At 41.8% G+C, this 22867-nt stretch overlaps 1 protein-coding gene across 20 annotated transcripts in view; it reads left to right on the top strand.

Annotated features, from left to right (window-relative positions):
- The window catches only part of MACF1 (microtubule actin crosslinking factor 1), a 341804-nt gene that overhangs the window by 204694 nt on the left and 114243 nt on the right, over positions 1 to 22867 (top strand). For 15 of the 20 annotated variants that reach the window (XM_067725581.1, XM_067725580.1, XM_067725586.1 and 12 more), the window contains exons 35-43: positions 2545 to 2680; positions 6197 to 11593; positions 12164 to 12313; positions 13621 to 13836; positions 13924 to 14076; positions 17097 to 17330; positions 19579 to 19728; positions 20657 to 20890; positions 21988 to 22197. In XM_067725581.1, the coding sequence (XP_067581682.1) occupies positions 2545 to 2680; positions 6197 to 11593; positions 12164 to 12313; positions 13621 to 13836; positions 13924 to 14076; positions 17097 to 17330; positions 19579 to 19728; positions 20657 to 20890; positions 21988 to 22197 (6880 nt within the window). The remainder of the gene's footprint in view (positions 1 to 2544; positions 2681 to 6196; positions 11594 to 12163; positions 12314 to 13620; positions 13837 to 13923; positions 14077 to 17096; positions 17331 to 19578; positions 19729 to 20656; positions 20891 to 21987; positions 22198 to 22867) is intronic. The other 5 variants (XM_067725593.1, XM_067725599.1, XM_067725594.1 and 2 more) reach the window with 1 other exon arrangement.

Raw genomic sequence — 22867 nt, forward strand, 5'->3', positions numbered from 1 at the left:
CAATGAAAATTATCAGATATAACTCCCAGGTTTCTGGCTTAGGCCACTGGGTATTTGGTGATGCTGCTAACCAAGACAGAGAATACAGGAGAAAGTATGGGTTGAGGAAGAAGGAGGCAGCTATAGTTTCAGACATTATGAATGTGAAGAACCCACTGGACATCAGAGGGTAAACTTCCAGTATGTATTTGGAAGTACCTGATACATTATTTATGCCTTATGTAGTTCCACTAAAGGTGTCCAGTGGACAGCTTTATGTGTAAATTTAGAATTAATGAGAGACGTTTGAAGTGACAGAGATTTGAGTCATCAGCATAGAAGAAACCATGACTGGATTAGCTTACAAGGGTTCAAGGGCTTCTCGGCCTATAAGGGAAGCCTTAGAGAAGTAAGAGGAAATTATGAGTGATACCTTAGAACCCAAGAGAGAACAGGGCTCCAAAAAGAAGGAAGTGGTCAAAAGTCAAGAAAAGTTAAAACTGAGACATGGCTATTAAATTTGGCAAGTTGGAAGCTTTTGGTGACTCTGGTGAAAAGCTGGGGAATGATGTCTCATTTAGAGTAATGGGGAACACATGAGGCGTGGAAGGTAGTGATAATGAAATTAGACTACTCTTCCAAGGAGCTTGGCCATGGGAAAGGAGAGAAATAATACAGCAAGTACTTAGAGCAGAATTTATGTTCAAGAAAAGGTTTTGTTTTATTAAAAGATCAGGGAGACTTAACTGTGTTTATGGACTGAGTCTCAAGGACCGAAAGGGAGAGAGAAATTGAAGTCATAGGAGAGGGGTTGCAAAGGATGTAGGAGAGGATAAAATTTATCCATGGGTAGAAAATACAACCTTAAACAGGAGTTGAGACACCTTTTCCTCTGAGGTCTGAGGAAAAGGAGATTAGGAAAGGTATGGATACAGATAAATACGTCAGAAGTGAAGTCAGAAAGTGAGAGAATTAGTGCCCCGTGGTCTGTATTTTCTCTTTGAAATAGGGAGAGAGGTTGTTTGCTGCAAGTTAGAGTGGGAGCCTCCAAGAGGATTGTCAGGAAGCACGGAAGTCCAGTAGAGGTTAGAAACCAGGAAGACCTCTTCTGTTGACACGTGGTTTTGGAATCCCCCCACTAGACAGACTTAGGCTGCATGTGGGAACAGAGAAGTCCAGGGGTTCGGTTGATCTGGGACTGGAGTCTTGTTAGTGAGGAGAGAGTGCAAAGATAATAGGGACTAATTGAGATGGTGGCCTGTGGGTCTGGACTCCAAAGAGAAGAAACTGAAGAAAATGGAGAGGACTGATGGATTAAGAGAGGTGGAGGAGTCAAGGAAGGTTTGGGGAATCTCAGTAAGCTGATGGACGCTTGTAAGATGAATCACAGGATTCAGTCTCAGAAACACCATGTAGAATGAGAAAAGGAATTCAAGATAGTGATAACTTCTGGGGAGAGAGGGATAGGAACAGGGTTGGTGACAGATACACATGGGACTTTAATTCTATCAGTAATGTCTTGTGTCTAAGAAAAGGATCTGAAGAAAATTTGGTAAAATACTACAATAAAATTTGGTAAGGTTGGATAGTTGGGTAATGAGTAAGTGAGAGTATATTTTATTCTTCTCTTTTGTCTCTTTAAGAGATTTTGTTTTTAAAAGAGAAGAGCTGTAGGAGTAAAGAAGGAAAACTAGCCAGGTAGGATTATAATCAGAAGTTACAATCCGATAGTAGATTTTTGAAGTTTAAAATTTCAGAAGTGGACGGTCCTTGCACACAGGGGAACAAGGTCTTGAGGAAAGGAGTGCTTGGTGTGCTGCCGCCATTTCTTCCGCCTTCAGTTTCTGCGCCTTTCACACGGCGTCTGACGGCACTGTGTTGGGACAAAGCATCCAGAGGTTCACCACCTCTGTGATCTCATAGGAGCCACTGTGAGGAGGGTCCAGGGAAGAATTTACCATTTTCAGTGGAAAACAAATGGCGGTTACTAGCTATGATGACTTGGTACTTTGGGTTTGACTTGCTGCACCTTTCTATATAGTAAGACACCAACTGCTTAAAAAATAATCCGTGAGACAGATACGAAGAGGAGCATTTTAAGATGTGCAGTCTCTTTGGAAAAAGGATCAAACTCTTGAACTCAGCATCCTAGATATGTTTGTAAATAAATTCCTGGCTTAAATCCTTAAAAAAGTAAAATAAAATTTCAGAAGTGGAATAATTTTAGATGATGGTAGCCTCCAAGTTTGCCATGTGTGGGTGGGGCTGAGGTGGTGTGGCGCACATTTGGATCGAGAAGGTCGCAGGACTACAAGCACCGGGTGTTAGATAATTGGTGACGTGAGCATTGACATAAGCAAGAATCATGACTTGGTTTGAGATGGACAGGAAAGCTGTGAGCTGGATGCCAAAGTGTTCAATGAGTATGGAAGAGTGACCGGATGATCCATCATGAACAGTGATGAAGGAGAATACCATCCAAGGTGGCAAAGTCAGTTTGAAGCAATAGAGAAGAGTTTGGGGAAAGGTTTTTCTCTGAAAGAGCTTTCATGCTTCATCTTCCAGGCTCTCAGAAAAAGAGAAGGAACAGATATCTGAGCAATTGAATGCCCTGAATAAGGCTTACCATGACCTTTGTGATGGTTCAGCAAACCAGCTTCAGCAGCTTCAGAGCCAGCTGGCCCAGCAGACAGAACAAAAGGTACTTTTAGTTTTCTCTCCAAATGTTGGAAGGGTACCTTTTGAACGGTATGCAGGCAGCTTTGCTGATTGGGAGTCATGATCACTAGCTTTCCATGACGAGTGTGACTTAATTTTTAACCTCACTGTAGCAGCCATGTGTCTCGTGTTTCTTTACTGGGGTTCCACGATGTGTTGGTCAGTCAAAAATCACTAGAAGGTGCTTACGGCTAACCCGTTAGACCTGGTTCACTGTTGTGTGATCTTCCATTCTGTGGCAGACCACAGTCAAGGAGAACCTAAATGCTGTATTATGTCTGATCAGAAGGCAATAAGGTTACTCTGTGGCATTGTCACTCAAAAGTTGATAGCCAAGAGTTCTGAATATTGGGAAGTAAAGGCTGTGAACCTCTTCCCCCCATACTTTTTTCCCTGTCTACTACATAAATGAGAAATGTTAATTTCCAAAAGAAACTGGTGGATTAGCTGCACTGACTGAGACACTGGTTCCCCTTACCCATTGTCGCCCCATCATGTGACATCTTTACCAGTTCCCTCTCATGTTCATTTCCTGGACCATATGGAAGTTGTTAAGTTCCTGCTGGTTGTCCTCAGTTCTTCCTGGATACGTGTGTGTATATGTAAACTTACCATATTATATACATGTGTCTCTGGGATATATATGTGTGTTTGCCTGCTTGTTTCCTATGTTGTGAAGCAATGGCCGAATTCCTTGGGGCAGCCGGAAGTGAAGCTCCTGTGGCAATCGGATTTGGTCTAGATGTTGCTCAAAATGATATTCATACAAAACATGCTTTGACTCTGGTCATGAAATTTGTGCAACGGGAGCTAGAGTTGTAAAGACCACAATGTAGAACCAGCTGTGATTTATTTGAGAGCAGATTTCCAAAAAGAACGTGCTGGTTTAACATGCTCTGTGTGAGGTAGCCCACTTCTAATGGCTCATCGCTTCACCATATATGGGAGTACGTAAAGAGTTTTAACAATTGCTTGCTGAGAACATTCAGTTCTCATTTTGAAAGGTTAAAAAAGGGGAGAAGGAGAGAAAGAAAGTCAAGCTGCTGAGCACCACTACATTGAGCATGATGTGTCCCCTGTTACCGTTTGTGTGTTTCATGTGAAGTATTGTTCTGATTAACTGACATCCTTGCTTACAAGTTTCACTAACCCTTTGGAGTTTAAGCACAAATGCACAAAGGGAAAAGAGGACGACCTGTTTGGGGTTCTTTTTTGCAAAAAAACAAACAGTCGCATGCTGGACGCTAACACCAAGCTTACACTGTGTGTGCGATACGGCTGAGCTGCTCCGTAAGGCTCTCTCTCTTATCTGCCCAAGGCACACCCTGCAACCCTGGTAAGTAGAAGCCTTTTATGTTTTCTTTCCTCTTCTCCCTCTGTCTTTTTCTGCTTGTTTAGGTCAGAATGCCCATGTTTGGTGGGGCTGAAATGAATTTCTCCGGAGTATTTCCCGAACAGTGATTCCTGCCTCTCCTCCAATTACGAGGGTGTTAGAAAGAACAGTCTTTTCTCTTTGGCTAGACTCCAGGCTTTTTTTCAATACCAGCATTTCTGAGACTCTGTGAACTCACAGAAGAAATTAGAGGTTTCCCCAAAGAATCTTTTCCTTTGTCATATTGTCTGGTTCTGCATAGTCTTTACGTGGATTTTGTAAAAGGAATTTTTCATATATTTCAGAGAGTCACATGCCAGTGGGATTTTTCCTTCAATCTATAAAGACTAGCTAACTTGTAGGTTCACATAGCATACGTTTACCCTATACACGTTAAACTCTACATTCTGGGTCAGAAAACAGAGGGAGGATGAAGAATAACACATAATATTTTAAATAGTGTGGAGAATTCTCAGTTATTCCATTATTAGAACAAATACAGTGAGATGAAGATGCGACCCAGATCTGCTTCCTCATTTGCTGTCTGTTCTGCATCTCCGATAGTGTGCAACTAATCAAGCTTGAAATCCTCAGGGCATGTTTTTAAAATCTGGGGGAAATAGGTTAATGATTTTAAGGATTTCCTTACTATTTATCAGCTTATTTGTTTATTCATCACATGTTTCTTTAACTGCTGGTACGAGTCCTGGACATCCACTGGGCAAAGTACCTGCTCTTATGGAGCTTACGTCTCCCTGAGACAGAAATGAAATGCATTATATAGGAGGCAAGGAAGTGATTGGCAGTTAACGTCAATAAGATCCTCCATGAATAAGTTGAGTTAAATAAGGATCAAAAAGTAACACTGACTAAAGAGGGATAGATAAAAGCATGTATAGAAGACGAAGGTAATGCACACTAACAAGAAGAAGTGGAAAGTTGGAGATTAATAAAAGTGATGAAGTGTTCTAAGTGGTAGAACGCTGGAAAGATTTAATTTCTGAATAACATCATATTGCGATGAAAGGCTTCAAAATAGGAATTCTTCAGAAGCTGTTTTCAGGCTTTTTTGTGAGGGTAATTTTGACAGTGTGTTAAGGCTTGCCTTATTCTCTGTCGTTAGTACCTAACTCCTGTGTAAGATGCAGCTCTACTGTGCTTATCCTTCCTGCTCTTCCGGATCTGACTGGGGAGGCAGTATAATAGCTTGAGATTTAGAGTAAGATCTTGGTTTGATTCTGGAACTCATTCATTTTGTGACCTTGGACAAGTTACCTAATCTCTCTGTACCTCAGTTTCTTATCTGCAAACTAAAAATTAATTGCTTTCATAGGATTGTTGTGGGGGTGTCAGTGCTTAATAAATATATTAAGTGTCCAACAAGTAGTAGCTGTCATCATGATGATTGTACTACCCATTCTAGCCTGGACTAGAAGAAAAGTTATTAGTGGTTCCAGAGTCAAGAGTCCCTAGTCTGCTCCTTCCTTGACTTGCTACTTCCAATTCCTAGAGCTAATTTAACTCAGAGCCATTGCCATGGGACACGCTAGCACTGGCCACCAAGAGTATGACCGCTCCAGTTGCTAAACAGCTGCCTGAGTAATATACACAGGGCCATTTACTGAGCTGCACAGCTGTTGCTGGGCTGCTTAAGTCTCTCTTCGAATCCTGTGGACCCATCGCGCTGAACTCATCGGCAGGGAGGTCCTACTTCAAGAGTCTTCTGCGTGGATTGCAACACTGAGAAGTTGTTGTATGGGGTTGAATTCTCACTTTGGGGGAGCTGGTATGTGTCCGTAGGAGCCTTTGTGGTGATTTAGTCTTATAAATAGCTGTCCCCTCACTTTCACTGCTTGCTACTTTGTAGAGCTTGTCACTCAGATATGCTTAATGCTACCATCCCTTGAGTAATCTGTGAACTTCTGGCCATGTTAAACATTCTGTAGTTTAGAAAAATTCTTTTTTAGCATTAACACTGCCAGGCTTCAGAATATTTCCTACAGGTTGGGGCTCATCCAGGCTGGGTTTTTCTTGTGGTCAGAATTTGATATACTGTAGTTCTTTGAATGATTCTTTTCAACAATTGTGCTTCTCTGATTCAGTGTTCTTTTTCATTTTCTCTTGTAGGGCTGCAGAGCAGTTGCTGGGGTGATTGACCTAGGCACAGTGGAGATATTTCCCATCTTCAGAGCCATGCAAAAGGGCCTCATTGACCAAGACACAGGCCTTGTGCTGCTGGAATCCCAGGTTATCATGTCTGGCCTCATTGCCCCTGAGACCAGTGAAAAGCTGTCTTTGGAGGAGGGCCTAGCCAGAAACCTCATTAATCCCCAGATGTACCAGCAGCTCCAGGAACTAGAGGATGCCCTGTCCTTAATCAGCAGGCTTACTGAGAACAAAGGTCCTCTTTCTGTGGTGGAAGCAATTGAAAAGAAAATAATCAATGAGAAAGTTGGACTGAAAATCTTAGAAGCTCACCTGGCAACTGGAGGTTTCAGTCTCCCCCCTGATGAGAACTGTATTAACCTAGAGGAGGCTTTTCACCAAGGCCTCATTTCTGCCTGGCTTTACTCAGTGTTAGAGTCTCACCTGAGATCATCTAAGAACTTGATAGACCCAAACACAGCTGAGAAAATCGGTTTACTGGATCTGATGAAGAGATGTATTGTCTACCAGGAATCAGGGTTGAAATTGCTGCCTGTCAAGCAATTGGCAGGGGGAATGGTGACCTTGAAATCAGGCCGGAAGGTTAGCATTTTCCGTGCAGTTCAGGAAGGGCTAATAGATAGGCAGGTCACTGTCCGGGTGCTGGAAGCTCAGCTTTTTGCTGGAGGCATAGTAGATCCAAGAACAGGACACAGACTTACAGTGGGAGAGGCTGTGAGACATAATTTGATTGACCAAGATATGGCCTGTGCTCTTCTCATAAGGCAGCTTCAGACAGGAGGCATCATAGACACTGTCACTGGGCGTAGGCTGACAGTAGATGAAGCAGTGAGCAATGATCTAATAGCTGCTAAGATTGCACTTGTGATTCTGGAGTCCCTTTGGTCATTCATGGGGTTGCTATGGCCCGAGTCCGGAGAGATTCTGCCAATTACAGATGCCCTGGAACAAGGTATTGTGTCTACTGAACTAGCCCATAAAATCCTTAGTGGCCGACAGCATATTAAAGCCCTATTTCTACCAGCAACCACAGAGATTTGGTCCTGGAAAAAAGCAGTAGAAAATGGTATGTTAGACAAAGATCTTGCCAATAACTTGAAGTCAATTTGTATCCCTGATGTGATGCCCCACATGCAATTAGCAGACTCTTTAGAACGAAGCAAATTGAACACGAATCCTGGAGCGGCAGGTGTGCTGTGTAGCAAGGGCCAAACTGAGGGCATCGCAAGCCATAACGAGAAGCTGCTGTTTCATCTGATGACTCACAGCTATATTAATGTGCGGGATGGACAGAGGCTGCTCCTGTTGGACAATGAGCTGATAGAGGCACTAACAGCAAGAGGTGATCAAGCAGGTCCTCCAGAAGTGTTTGGAAGTGGGCACCAGAGACTAGATGCTCCTGAGAAATTACAAGAATCGGTGAATGTGAAAATCACAGAAACTTTCTGTGATGGGCTGACTGTGAGGCCACATGAGTTCCAGTTTTCTTCTCAGAACAAAGAAGATCCCGATCAGGCAAATTGCACTGAAGCAAAAGGCAAAAAGACCATTGTAGAAACAGAAGAGAACACCAAAAGGGACCTGTTTGTAGGGCAACAAAAAGTGGGAAATCCAAATATTGATACTTTGAAGGTCATAGATAAAGTCAAGTCAGAGTTTAAAAGGCAGTTGTTAGATACCAAAAAGGAAGACCAAATAGAAGTGTCTACCAGAGAAAATGTCAACAAAGGATTTCTCCTTATGGTACCTCCTGAGGAAGCAGAAGATGTGACTTTGGTGGAGGACAAAGATCCTTTTCCTGTTGAATCACCAAAGGAAGAATGGCAGACTCTCAGAAAGACTTGTCAGAAAGAACAAGCAGACACACTTGAAACTGAATATACTCTAGGTGAAACTGGAAGACCTCTCATAAAACCCCAAAGCAGAAAGTCACAATTTCAAGTAGAGAAAGCTCTAGTTTTAGAATCGGAACTAAAGTCTGAAAAGGATAAGAATATTCATCTGGGCAGAAAGAAAGCATTAAATAAGACTTGTTTGGGTAGGGATGACCATAAACAAAGTCCAGAAGGACACAGCATGGCAGGTGGTGGTATGATGTTGTTAGAAAAGACAGACAAGGAAGCTAATGGCAGTGAAACTTCCCTGTCATGCAGTCATCCTTCAGAGTTGCTTGAAGAAGCTACCTTAAATATATTATCTACACAATTACTAGAGGGCGGTATCTTTCATGAACAGACAGGTCAAAAACTCTTACTAAATGAAGCAATAGCCCGAGGCCTTGTGCCTAGTCACACTGCTGTGAAACTTTTGGGAAAGCTGAACATGTTTCGGGGCTTCTTTGACTCTCAGACCTGCGAGTCTTTGAAAACTGAAGAAGTCATTGATGAAGGTCTAATGGATGAGAAATTGTTACACAATGTCCTCATGGCAGACAAAGCTATAAGTGGTGTCTTAGACCCTCGTACCCACACACTCTGCTCTGTGAAGGAAGCAGTTGCCATTGGACTTCTTGACACACAAACAGCCACCAGAATTTTAGAGGGGCAGGTGGTGACTGGTGGAATTGTTGACCTGAAACGAGGCAAAAAGGTTTCAGTAACTTTGGCCTCAAATCTTGGCTTGGTGGACAGTGCTGACCAGACAGAGCTTATAAATCTGGAGAAAGCTTGTAAAGGCAGAGATGCTGAAAAAGCAGTTAGAGAGAGATTAATTAGCTTACAATTGGAAACAACTGGAATTAAGGACCCTGACAGCAAAGCCCCTTTAACAGTTGTGCAGTCCATCGACAGAGGGCTTTTGGAGAGGGATGAGGCCATGCAGTTGTTGACAAAGCAGGTGGTAGATGGAGGTATCATTCACCATATATCTGGGATGAGACTTTCTGTTGATAGTGCCTTTAAACATGGCATTATTGATGAAGATTTAGCCGAGCAACTCAAAAAAGTTGAGAGCTTAAGCCTCCATCAGTTCTCTCATCCTGAAACAAAGGAAACTATTTCCCTCTCTGAAGCCATAAAATTAGATCTTGTTACCCCGGACTTGAAGAGAGAAATCCAAGAAATTCAGGCCTTGACTGGAAGCTTTATAGATCTCATTTCTGGCCAGAGATTGACCTTGGCAGAAGCTGAAAAAGAAGGACTCTTAACTAATAAAGAAATGTTGTCTTCAGGAATGATGAATGGGATTATAGATCCTGAGAATTACAGAATTGTTCCCTATGCAGAATTAGTAAAAAAGTGTAAGATTGATATTGAATCTGGACAGAGGTATCTAGAAGTAATCCCCTTCTCAGACATTAAAGATGGAGCAAGTGACAAAGTACTTACATTGTCTCAAGCAATTCAGCTTGGAAAAGTAGATTGTGCAGCTACACTGAAGGTTCTGGAAGCTCAGGCAAATGCTGGAGGAATTATAGACACTGCCACGGGGAAAAGATTGACATTGGCATCAGCTTTGGAACAGAAATTAGTGGATGAAAGCACGGTCCGAATTATTGCATCCCGTCAGGTGTTAGATGGAGGAATTATTGACATATTTAATGATCAGAGAGTAACTTTAAAGGAAGCTATTGAGAAAAGACTTATTAGCCCTGAACTGGCAACTATAATCCAAGTAGATACCTTCGAGTCCTGTGATCACCAGGCTCAGAGTGAAAAGCAAGGTGGAAGTGAAGTATGTGAACTAAAGAAAGAATTTCTAAGAAAGGAAATGTTAATTGCTTGCAGTCAGACTGCTGAAATGAGTTGTGGTAAAGGAGAAAGTGAGAAATTATTTCAAATTGAAAACCAGTCTGCGCAGAAAAAGGTTAAAGTGAGAGTTTCTAATGGGGAGCAGGCAAAAAAGAGCAGGGAAATTTCATTAAAGGAATTGGAATGCAAGGGTCAGGTTAGGAGATCTTCTCGAGGTGCTAAAGAATCTTTCAGTGTCATAATTTCTAGTGATGGTAAAGGTAAATCATTGGGCCAAAGTTCAGTGACACACCCTCACTCAGAAATTTGTGATTTGAACCCCAAAGAGGTGGCTTATAATACCATGGAAAAAAATACAAATGAAGAGCAAGAAAAAATAGTGGCACAGACAGAAATTATTTCTCAAATGAAACAGTTTATATCAGGTCTAGATTCTAAAGAAATAAGGGAAAACCAAGGAGAAATTATTTCAGAAGTACAAGAATCAAATTGTGAAACTCTGGGCAAATTGCCTAGTCAGCAGGTTATGCAGAAACCAATGAAAACCAGGGAGAAAGGTAAGAGAGGAAAGAGGGAGATGACTGTAGAAGAAAGTGTCAAAACACGCAAACCAGCAGTTCTTTCAGAAGAAAAGCTGAATCAGGAAACTGCCATTAGAGATGACCATGACTCTAATATAGAGAGTCAACCTGTGGAAATAACTATAAGTGAAAAAGGGAAAGAAACTGATGGGGAGCTGGGATTTTCTGTTGTTGGTGAAGCTGAAGATTCTTCTTCCCAAATGATACCCAAAGGAATTTCTGTAAGAAATCAAGATGCTTTAACATTCTTCAACTCTAATCAGGTCAGTGAAGGAGATGTGAAAAATTTAAGCCTCTGCTTGACTTTAAAACCAGAAGAAAATTTATCTCAAGAAGTTACTGTTGGGACCCAGAGTGAAATACTCTCTTCTTTGACCCCACAACCTGAAGGATTGTGCTACCAGGAACCAGTTGGAGAAGCCCAAGTTGCAGACACATCCCCAGTTCTCACAACAGAGAAGTCTTTCCGAGGAACCACCAGACAGGAGACCAATTATCATCAAGATTCTTGTGTTACTTTTAAGATTAGGGAAACCAAAGATCTGACTTTCTCATCTAACGAAAGTAAAGAAAAATCATACCAAGAAGTACCTTTTGACTCAACAAGCGCTGTTAAATTGGAAGAAATTAGAGTAGGCTCCACAGATGTCACTTATTTGGAATTCGCAGACAGAAAGGACCTTCGTCCTCAGGACAACAAAAGTGATGGTGAACGTTGCGGAATTCTTGAATCTAAAATAGTAACAACTCAGGAAATCCCTATAGTTACAGGTGCAGAAGCAGGGTCCTTTGAAGGCATAGTGACTCAGGGAGTTCCCAGAGTTTCAGTGTCTCTTCTCCCAGAGAAACTGTCCAAAGATGTATCTCGAAAAGAGAGTACAGGACAAGAGGATGCCACCATTAGTCCTAGTCCAGAAACCCGTGAAGAAGAGATGGTACCCCTAATATCATACCCCACAATGAAGATGGATGAGAAAACACCACAGGAGAAACTCAGAAAGAGCTCAGAGCCTGGCAGTGAACAAACCCCCTTCATGACTGCACCAGGGGGAACGAGTGTGAACCCGGAGCCCTTCAGGGCTGCCAAAGTAAGTTACCCAATGGTGTGTGTGTGTGTGTGTGTGTGTGTGTGTGTGTGTGTGTGTGTGTGTCTGTTATAGCTAATTTCATGCTAAGACTCTTGACAAGATACTGAGTTTTCATGTGTATAATTGTATACATGCATACACTTCAGGGCACTAGATGACTCTCTAAGATATAACTTAGTTCATCATCATCTGTTTGTAACATAGTTGTTGGAAAATTAGGCAGTGGCTCTGAATGTCTTTCTGAAATTTGCGAGGGTTTTAAGTTAGACACTAACATTGAAGCTAATTTAAAATACTGAGGCTATGGTACCTGAAGTCAGAATAGGTTTTGAAAGTTTTGCTAAAATGATGCTTATAGATTGATAATTTAGAGCTTCTGCTCCCTGAGGAAATATAATAAAATCGCTTTTTTGTCTATCGATTTGAGACAATTTAGACAAAATAACATTTTATTTCATTCCACCCAATGTGTAGTAAAAATTTCTATTCTGTTCTAAGACCCTGCCTGCTTAAAAAGCAGACTTAAAGGAGTATGTCAGATTTGAGTGAGTTTTCTTTTTGGCTCCACAGAATGTATTTAACCGGCAGCTCTGCCTAGAACATGATGAGAAGTTGGTATCCTATCTGTCTCTATTACGAGACATTGAAATGAGGACCAAACAAATTCAACCTCTAGAGCTAAATCTGGCAGAGCTACAGGATCTGCTGTGTCAGGCCAAGGTAGGTTCCCAGAGACTTCCTCCAGGCCCATCGGCGTGGAGAAAATAAAGACTATTCAGGAAGAAAAACGTGTTCAAAAACACTACCATTTAATGGACAAAAAATAGGTTGGAAAAGTGTAACTAGAGATCTATGAAGAACACCAGGGAGTACTAGTCTCACAAAAGCCAAAGCAGAAGAGACTCAAGGGAGGAGTAGTCGGCAGTGTTAAATGCAGTAGGGAGACTGAGTACAGTGAGGACTAAAAGGGGGTTTAGTGCCTGAGAGTTGCTGGGGACCTTGATAAGAACAGTTACAGTGGAGTCATGGGATATAAACTAGGTTGCATTGAGAATAAACGGGAGGTTGGAAGGTGTGGACAATTAATGTATGTCATTCTTTGCAGAAGCTTGATAGTGCAGGCAAGGGAAGAGAGGTAGAACACTAGCTAGAGGAGATGGACTAAAAGAGGAACGTTTTGAGTGAATTTTTAGGCTGAGTAGAAAGAACCAATAGAAAAGGAGAATTTGAAGTTAGAGGAGAGAGGAAGTGCTGACTGGTGGAATGAGGTCCCTGAGGACATGGAAAGACATAGACTTAGACAGCCTTGAGTGGGAGGAGGAATAGCTCTTTGAAATTGGAGGCTGAGAGTTGTCACAGGATTGGAGTCACGATGAGGACAGAGATTGTAGAGGTTTACCAGTTCTCTCAGTATCTAGAGTATGGCCTTGGGCAGGGGGGCTGAAGGGGAAATGAGGATGATGCCCAGAACAACTACCAAGCTCTTCCACAGCTGGTTTCTGGCTTCTCTACTGAGGAGTAGCTGAGTGGGAAAGCTGGCTTGGGATATTTTTATATGCATTGGTTCTGTTCCCTTGGGCTTTGGAGTGGAAGACTTGTCCTTTGATTGACTTATATTGCATAACATTATTTAAAGCATAATGACACATATACAAAATAACATATACTTCTGCTCTGTTCTTGGAGAGGCAGCAAGTTGTAGTGCGAGGAGCATTGCACTGAGTCAGAAAACCTGAGTCCAAGTCTTGGCTCTCTTGCTTACCAGGTGGGCGACCTCAGGGGAAAACAAATTCACATTTTTAAGCACTGAGGCATCTCTGCTGTAAACCCAGGATAATAATATCTACTCTGCCTACTTCACGAATTATTGTGAGCACCAAATAAACTAGTGAATGTCTATAAAAACATTTTATAAACCCTAAAGCCTGGGTAGGCTTGAGGTGACAGAAAAATGTGTTCACAGCTGATTCCTAGACAGCAAGATTTCTAGTCTTGATTTTGGAGGTAACTCCACTGTATGCCTTCAGGTGGTAGACAGGGAGCTAAAGGATCTGTCCACGGTGGTGAGTCAGGAACTGGAATGTGTGAATCAGATTATCATCAGCCAGCCTCAGGAAGTCCCAGCTCAACTGTTGAAGGCTCTAGAAAAAGATGCCAAGAATCTTCAAAAGTCCCTCAGCTCTGTGAGTGACACCTGGGGTTCCAGACTACTCCACCTCCAGAATGCTGCAGAAGTAAAAAAGGTAGCTTCTTGTTTTTATTCACAAAGGCTCACAAACTCTCGGTAGGCTTGGAGAATTTTATTATCTAATTTGCCATTTATTTCTTAGACTAGAGTTTTAAATCAGTATGAACAGCTAGAAGGCAAACTTCAAGATCTAAGAGCCTGGGTTGGCAATAGCCATCTTATTCTGAACAACAAGGAGCATGTCGATGAAACAGATGCCATCGACAGCCTGAGTCACCATCTCCAACAGTGTGAGGTAAGCACTCCACCAGTTCTCGAGCATGTTTCATTTGTCCTTTTGAGTTGTATCAATTTTATTTCTCTGCTAGGCAAACTGGTGTCTGTACTTGCCTTTCTTAGAAAGTCTGACTTTCCATTTGAGAAATAAAGTCAGCTACGTTTAGTTTTTAGTTTTTTTGCGGTACGTGGGCCTCTCACTGTTGTGGCCTCTCCCGTTGCGGAGCACAGGCTCTGGACACGCAGGCTCAGCGGCCATGGCTCATGGGCCCAACTGCTCCGCGGCATGTGGGATCTTCCCGGACCGGGGCATGAACCCGTGTCCCCTGCATCGGCAGGCGGACTCTCAACCACTGCGCCACCAGGGAAGCCCCCATGACTCTTTTTGAATTATGGTTTTCTCAGGGTATATGCCCCGTAGTGGGATTGCTGGGTCATATGGTAGTTCTATTTTTAGTTTTTTAAGAACCTCCATACTGTTCTACATAGTGGCTGTATCAATTTACATTCCCACCAACAGTGCAAGAGGGTTCACTTTTCTCCATACCTTCTCCAGCGTTTATTGTTTGTAGAATTTTTGATGATGGCCATTCTGACCGGTGTGAGGTGATACCTCATTGTAGTTTTGATTTCCATTTCTCTAATGATTAGTGATGTGAGTATCCTTTCATGTGTTTGTTGGCTATCTGTATATCTTCTTTGGAGAAATGTCTATTTAGGTCTTCTGCCCATTTTTGGATTGGGTTGGTTGTTTTTTGATATTGAGCTGCAGGAGCTGTATATTTTGGAGATTAATCCTTTGTCAGTTGCTTCGTTTGCAAATATTTTCTCCCATTCTGAGGGTTGTCTTTTCATCTTGTTTGTGGTTTCTTTTGCTGTGCAAAAGCTTTTAAGTTTCATTAGGTCCCATGTGTTTATTTTTGTTTTTATTTCCATTTCTCTAGGAAGGTGGGTCAAAAAGGATCTTGCTGTGATTTATGTCATAGAGTGTTCTGCCTATGTTTTCCTCTCACACGCCAGCTTTGATCAGTGGTCTAGAGCATGGGTTTGCAAACTTTTTCTATACAGGGTTAGATAGTAAATATTTTAGGCCTTGCAGGTGACCTGTTTCTGTGGCAGCCATTCAGCTCTACTGTTGAAACATGAAAGCAGCCATAGACAGTACATAAACAAATGGTTGTGGACATGTTACAATAAAACTTTATTTACGGGCTTCCCTGGTAGCGCAGTGGTTGAGAATCTGCCTGCCAATGCAGGGGACATGGGTTGGAGCCCTGGTCTGGGAAGATCCCACATGCCGCGGAGCATCTGGGCCCGTGAGCCACAACTACTGAGCCTGCGCGTCTGGAGCCTGTGCTCCACAACAAGAGAGGCCGCGATAGTGAGAGGCCCGCGCACCGCGATGAAGAGTGGCCCCCGCTCACCGCAACTAGAGAAAACCCTCGCACAGAAACGAAGACCCAACACAGCCAAAAATAAATTAAAAAAAAAAGTGAAGTTGGAAAATATGAACTTATTTTATAAAAAAAAAACCTTTATTTACAAAAACAGGTGGCAGGCAGGTTTGGCTCGGGGACTGCAGATTGCCGACCTCTGATCTCGAGAGATGGTTTTCTTTTTGTCAAACTCCCAAGTTATGTGATTCTTTTTATAAGTCAGTGAGAGAAAGTTAAAGATTCTGAGATACATATGAGCCGAGGATTCTCCCCCCCATCCCCACTTCCAACATTGTTGTTTCTTTTGGTTATACTTAAAGTAATATCAGGTGATACTCACGTTGGTTTATCCATGCTCTGCTATAGATCTTCCTCTCCTAAAACTCTTTCTAAAGTCAGAGCAGAACTAGAGATGTTCCCTCCTATTCCATCCCCTTCATTTTCCCCAGTCTTAGGAGATACAGACCTAAATGTTGTCTGTGGTCAGGCTTCCTTGTATGCAAGCTCGTCCCTCTTTATCTTGCAAGAGTTGGCCTGCCTTCTTCTTTCATAGCCTTTTATCCAAATATACCATTGGAGGAATGAGTAGCAGACTTTATCTGTTCACGGGCAGAGTACTAAAAGAAGCAAGGGTGAGAACAATTTCTAAGATACAGTATGAGATATGAAAACAGAGCATCTCATGCATTGGGATCCGTGCCTAGTTATACAAATTCTGTTATAGAAAGAGAGCCACAGCCTAAGCCTCATTTTCCTTAGTGACAGTTTCCCAAATCCATGTGTTCACACATGAAGGAAGTATAGTCTTGTGATAAATATCTGGAAGCCCTCCTCCCAGCCTGCTTTTCAAGATTGCTGACTACGCTCAATTTCAAAGTGACAGATGTGTAGATATCTTACTTGTTTTTATGTTTTTCATTGCATCCAGTATAACATAGTTGATGATCACTAAATGTTTGTGAGAAAATTGCATGCTTTTTAATTGTCTGAAAACAGATAAAGTCTAGTGTTTAGGCAGTTTTCTACTGCTTTAAAGAAGCAATATAACTATTATATAAGAAAGTCTGACTGTAATCCTTTACAGTTTTAAAATGTGTAAGCAACATTATTTACTCTAAAAGTCAAATTTCAGTGAACCAAAAATAAATTGAATATTTTCTCACTTCTGGCCTACCAGGTACTCAGGGCTAGACAAATACAAATAGGTATTTGAATCTAAGAAAATACAATTAGACAGATATATCTCAGACCAAAAATTCATGTTATACTTTCCAAAACTTAAAAAAATACATTTTTTCACAGACACCTGGGATTAGCTGTACTGTAATTCTGTTACTATAAATAATTGAAAGCTTAGTGCATTTAGAAATCAAGGGCTAGCAAAGGAAACCTAACTGTAATATGTGAGGGGTTTGGAGAGGCCAGAAGTGAGAGAGACTTCGGTTTGGCCCTAGAAATTATCAGTGTCAGTTATAAAAATGCAAGAAATTAACCTCTGTTTGATCATGTTGATTCTTTGATTAGAACCAACAGCTTCTGCTTCTACAGAGAATAAGAAGTTTCTTTTCTTTTTTCTTTTTCTTCCTTTCCCCACTTATCTTAGGATTTGAAACAGCCCATGGCTGAGAGGAAATCTCAGCTGGATGCACTTGCCTTTGATATTCAGTTCTTTATCTCCGAGCACGCCCAGGACTTGCCTCCTCAGCAGAACCGACAGATGCTAAGGCTTCTGAATGAACTGCAGAGGTCCTTCCAGGACCATGTGGATCAGACCACAGCCCAGGTGGATGCCTTGCAAGGCCGTCTTCAACAGATGGAGCAGGCAGCCCGGCTTAAGGTCAGGCTGAACCAGAAGCTGGGCTCAGTTGGTCTCTGGGATGTCCTCTGTCTTTGGGTTTTCTGGCCAGAGTCCGTTTGTCATGATTCCAGGAGCCTGCGTTTACCAGTTTTGATTGGTTCAGGCCAGTTTGGTTCTAGTCCAGGAGGCAGCTCTTCTGGCCGTTTTTCTTGCCGTGTTTTTGGTTTTATGTGTGTGTGTATGAGAGAGAATACGTGTGTTTACGTGTGTATGCATGTGCCAGCGTTTTCTTTTTAGTGAGACTCTACTGTCACTGTGTCTCACAGTCTCTGACTTTCAAATGAAAATTTTATCCCTAGCCCTTATTTCTCCTACTCTCTCCGTCAGCATTCTTTTGAGGACTGTTAGGAACATTTAGGTACTCTGAGCTCTTGAGAAGAATGGTCCTGAAATCAGTTTTATTCTGGGGCTTTTCAAATGATTAACAGTAAGATTCCTTGACCACCTTCAAACAGCTGACAAAAAGATTTTTATCAGAATCATATTAATTTTTTAGCACATTTGAAATTATTATTTTCTAGCACCGTTCTTTACACTGTTGTGCCCAGTTCTTATTCAGTTATTGGAAAACGGTGTGTAGAAACACTCTTGATACATTTTGGGGGGTGGGGAGAAACAACTAATCATCTCACCACCTTCTATCACAAGCCTCTTCTTGCAGGACTCAACATAATTGCATTAATGGTAACATCATAACCTTATAATACCAAGAATGATGCTTATGCCATTTCTGCTGTTTGAATAATAAGTTGGAATTCAGCAAGATGATACTAGAATTGTCCTTGTCATCAGCAAAACTGTCTCAGGGTCTCTTTTATTAAATATTGTGCAAAGTAGAATTGAGCTTTTGAGTCAGGCTTAAAGGATATTAAAGGCTTAAAGTCAAGTCTATATGTCCCTTATTACTGCTTAGTTGTTTCAACTGTATTGAATTTGAAGTAAAATACTAATGAAATAGGTTACCTTCCATATCTGGAAATTTGCAGTGTCCTCACTTGGGAATTTATATAGCCTGGTGTAGCTTATGGATAATTAACGAAATAGCATTGGTCTGGGCCACCTTAAGACACAGCCCACATCCAGGATAGGCTCCTGAGCTGCAGAAGGTGATACAGTTGCATGTGAACATTCTCTCTAAGTGTGTAATTAATTCCACAATGTTTATTAACCTTGTTATTGTCAGAAATGCTCTGCTTCTCTCTATATTTGCCCTGAATGCATGTGTATGTCTGTGTGTTAACTTGTTTGCTTTGCTTTTTCAGATTCAGTCTGCACCCATCCTAACCCATGAAGATCCTGTTTTACAGCTGAAGAACTCTTAGGAGTTCTCTTCCAGAGCCCTTCTATTTGTCCTAAAGAGGGGGAGAGAGGGCCAATTTGGGCACCTGTTTGTAAGTGCAGGTGACTAAAACACCATCAGAAGGTAGAAACTGGTGGAAAACGGTTCTAGAAGGATGGTCAGGAGAACACATCATGCTCAATTGCTCAATCAGGTGCTTCAGGGTCATGCGACTGAGAGGTCTGGAGAAAGGATCAGGCACAGAAGCGTACTCCCTCCTCCCCTTGGGCTGGCTTTTCTCTTGGGTAATGGTATAGACACCTGAAGGACTGAGCCCGTTGCTATTCTGGGGCAGTTCCCTTCTCAAAATAGCCAAGCCCTTCATGCCTGGCACGTAATCATTCCATTTAATGGGTGTCTGCATTTGTGAGACATTTGATTTATACAAAATCAGCTCAATTACTAAGAAACTCAATTAGCTTATAAATTATCCAGTTTCTTGATTTTTACTCCTTGCCTAGTCCTTCTAATTTTCCATATTATGACTTAACATGTAGTGTATCATCCAGTTCCAGTAGAATTGATCAGAACCACTAATTTATTATTACCACCAATATCATCTGTGGATTTTAAGCATCTGGGCTCTCTGTTCTCCATTTCCAAGGATAATAACAGCAGTCTGGCAAAGGAGCTTCCAGACCTATACCTGGGAGCGTTCTCACCCCAAATCACCCCTGATTATAATCCCGACCATAGCCCCAGATTAACAGACGATCCAATTGAGGGGAGCTTTCTGAATATGATTTCTGTGCCTTTTCCTCCTCTAGTCTCCCACCAACTTTTCCATCCTTGAGATATAACCTTCCTGTTTTACATTTCAGGGAGTTATCTTGTATTTATAAAATGAGAATCATTAATTGTCTCTTGGCCCCTTTGCATTTTAATTAGACCCTGCAGAAACAACAAAATACCTGTCACCAGAAACTGGAGGATCTTTGCAACTGGGTAGGACAGGCAGAAAGAGCATTGGCTGGCCATCAAGGTAGAGCCACCCAGCAGGATCTCTCTGCTTTGCAGAAGAACCAAAGTGACTTGAAGGTCAGTAACAGTTAACTCATTTTTTTCATTCCTTCAAGTATTTATAAAGGCTTGCTATGTGCCAGGCACAGTGCTTAGTGCCAATAACATAATGGTAAACGTCCCTGCTCTCATGAAGCTTACAGTGTGGTGGAAAAGACAGACATTACACAAATAATCACAAAAATGAACATATAATTTATTCAGTATTGTATCTATAAAGGAAAAGTTACATGCGAACATATAACAGAGAGACCCAGTCTTGACTTGGTTATCAAGATTACCTTAAAGAAGTGTCACTTAAACTGAGGAACAGAGGGTACATAGGGGTTGATGCATGAAGGTGTGGGAGGAAGAAGAAAATTGCCAGGCAGAGGCCTGTACATCAGTCTGGAGGTGGGAATGGGGTCGAGCACAACGTATTCAAGAGCTGAAAGAAAGCTAGTTCAATTGGACTGCAAAGAAGAAAAGGAAGATTAGTGAATGATGAGTCTGGAGAGTAGGACCCAGATCACTCTGGGCCTTATAGGCTCATGAGGATTAAGGAGTGATAACCAAGAGAGTTATAAAGGACCAACCAGGCCTCAACTCCGGTAGAATCCTGTTGTCAACTCTTCTTTATGGAAGAATGATCTCTTTGAGGATAACTCATTGCAGAATAAAAATCATGTTTATGGGCGGTCTGTTTTTTTTGTCTTCACTAAATATCTTCTTAGAAATTTAAATTTAAATTTTTCTTAGAAAATTAAATATTAAAAAAGTTTCTTAATTTAGAAGCATTTAAAATTTTATTATCTCCATTGGTTTAGGCATAAACCTTAAGCAAATTATACTCAGGGACATACGTCAATTGCAGATAATGTCATCCTAGTCATTCGTCTTCATGCTGTTGAGAGGTCTTAGAAGTTCTAAAGTTGAAGCCTCTGCCATCCTGTTTTCATATGTTAAGGATTTACAGGGTGACATTCAGAATCATGCCACCTCATTTGCCAGTGTTGTCAAAGACACTGAAGGGTTCCTGGAAGAGAACCAAGCTAAGCTGAGCCCCCATGAGTTGACAGCTCTCCGGGAGAAACTTCTTCAGGCTAAGGAGCAGTATGAGGCTCTCCAGGAAAGGACGAAGCTGGCCCAGAAGGAGCTGGAGGAAGTGGTGACCTCAGCCTTACAGCAGGAGACTGAAAAGGTAACCAGACTGCTGTGATGCTTGGTATTTTTCAAAAAAGAAAATTTTGGTACCTACACAAATAAAAGGTAATGAAGGGAAACTGCTTTACAGAGAGCATAGAATCACAAAAAAGGGTTAATTCCGAAGCAGATCTGTGAGCCAATACTTATTTTTATAAGAAACATCCTGAAGGACTTTAAGTCAGGAATAATTGGTAGTAAGTTCATATTCCAAATCATCGCCATCATCATCATCATCATCCTTGGGGAAAAAGCAAATGGCATATTTCTAACATGAATCTGGACTGGTGATCCAAGGGTACTAGTGAAAATACCTGGACAGTCTTAATGGGCCACAAGCTGTCCTCAAGCTGCCACTATAGTTTCAGTGGGAAGTCATGGCACTGGGATAAACCTAAAAGGAGATAAAGTCGCATGGTCTTCTGCACCCCACTCAGCACTGGCTTATTGAATCAAAGTTCTTTTTCTGGCTGTGAACTTGTACACTAATGAGGGAGGTAGAGAATGTGGAAAGAGAAGTAAGTTACCTGAAGGTGAATTCTGAAATACATGAATATATCACTTGGCATAACCTGTTTTATTAAAGTACTTGAAGAGTCAGAAAATAGAATTTGAGAGACGAGTTTCAGAATTCAGTGCTCTACTTGGCAGAGAAAATGCTGGGAGTAGTCTGCATTTTCCTTAAGGAAGAACAGAAAGGTAATTGAGTGTGACTGTGCTATTTTTTATCCTACCAAGGCAGTGTATAACTTCTGCGTACCTAGAAAGGATTCCATAAAGCTTGGAGGTGCCAGGACTAAATCATCTCTTAACAAAGCCCTTTCAAATCCTGGGATTTGCCGCCCTCCTGCTCCTTTATTAAAAGCAGTGAGATATAGATCAAATTTAGGGATTGTTTTAAATTATTTTTCAACAGATTTAGAAGCTGCTTATTTTTCTCTGTGGATGCAAAGACTGTTTATACCCAGCCTTAGAGCTGCTGCTGCTTTTTTTTTTTTTTTTTTTTTAAGCCTAAATGTCTTCCCCTTTACTTAACCTTTGGTTCATAGCTGAGTATCTAAGACCTTCTCACTAGACTCCCCCTGTGGCTTTCAGAGTAAAGCAGCAAAGGAACTGGAAGAGAACAGGAGTAAGATCGATGCTCTCTTGGATTGGCTGACTTCCCACCCAGTGGGATCATTGGGTGGACAGATGGAGCAGGTCTCAGGAGGTAACCTGGAGAAAGGAGCCTTGGATACCACTGATGGTCACATGGGGGTGAACCAAGCCCCAGAGACGCTGGACAAGCAATGTGAGAAGTTGAAGGTGAGCATGTTAGCTTGTTCTTACAATGCTGGGTGAATCTCTGCTGCCCTGGGCAAGTCACCATAACCTCCTGCCCTAAGTCCAGTGAGCACTTCTCAGTTCATATCTTCTTTGATTTCTCAGTGGACTTGACAGTCTTGACCACTCCCCTTGAAATAGTTTCTCCCTTGTTTCCATAGCACTATCTGCCCTGATAATCCTCCTCCCTTTCCTCTGGCCAGCTTTTGAAATACTGATATGCTTCCAGGTTGTAGCCTAGGCCTCTTCTCGTCTTTCAGAATATATTTTCCTTGGGTAATCTCATCCACCCACGACACCTCACTTCCCATTTGTACTAGTGGTTTCCATGTATATATTTGTCTCCAGCCCAGATGCCTGCCCTGAGCTTCAAACCAGTGTATAAATCCATCTGCCTATTTGCAGCTTGGAACCACAAGCACCTCAACCTGAGAACTAGACCTCCTATTTTCTAAAATACCCCTCCCCCACTGAACATGTTCTCCTTCCTATATTCCCACTTGCTTGCCTGGACTAAACATCACCCTAGATTCCTTTCCTTCCCTCACTCTCCCATATTGAATCAGTCATCAAACCCCACGCTTCTTATAGCTCTTTTAAAATCATCCACACGTTTTTATCTCCATCGAGATATTAATTGCAGTTCAGACTG

This window comes from Pseudorca crassidens, chromosome 2 (genome assembly GCF_039906515.1).
Source record: "Pseudorca crassidens isolate mPseCra1 chromosome 2, mPseCra1.hap1, whole genome shotgun sequence".
NCBI lineage: Eukaryota > Metazoa > Chordata > Mammalia > Artiodactyla > Delphinidae > Pseudorca > Pseudorca crassidens.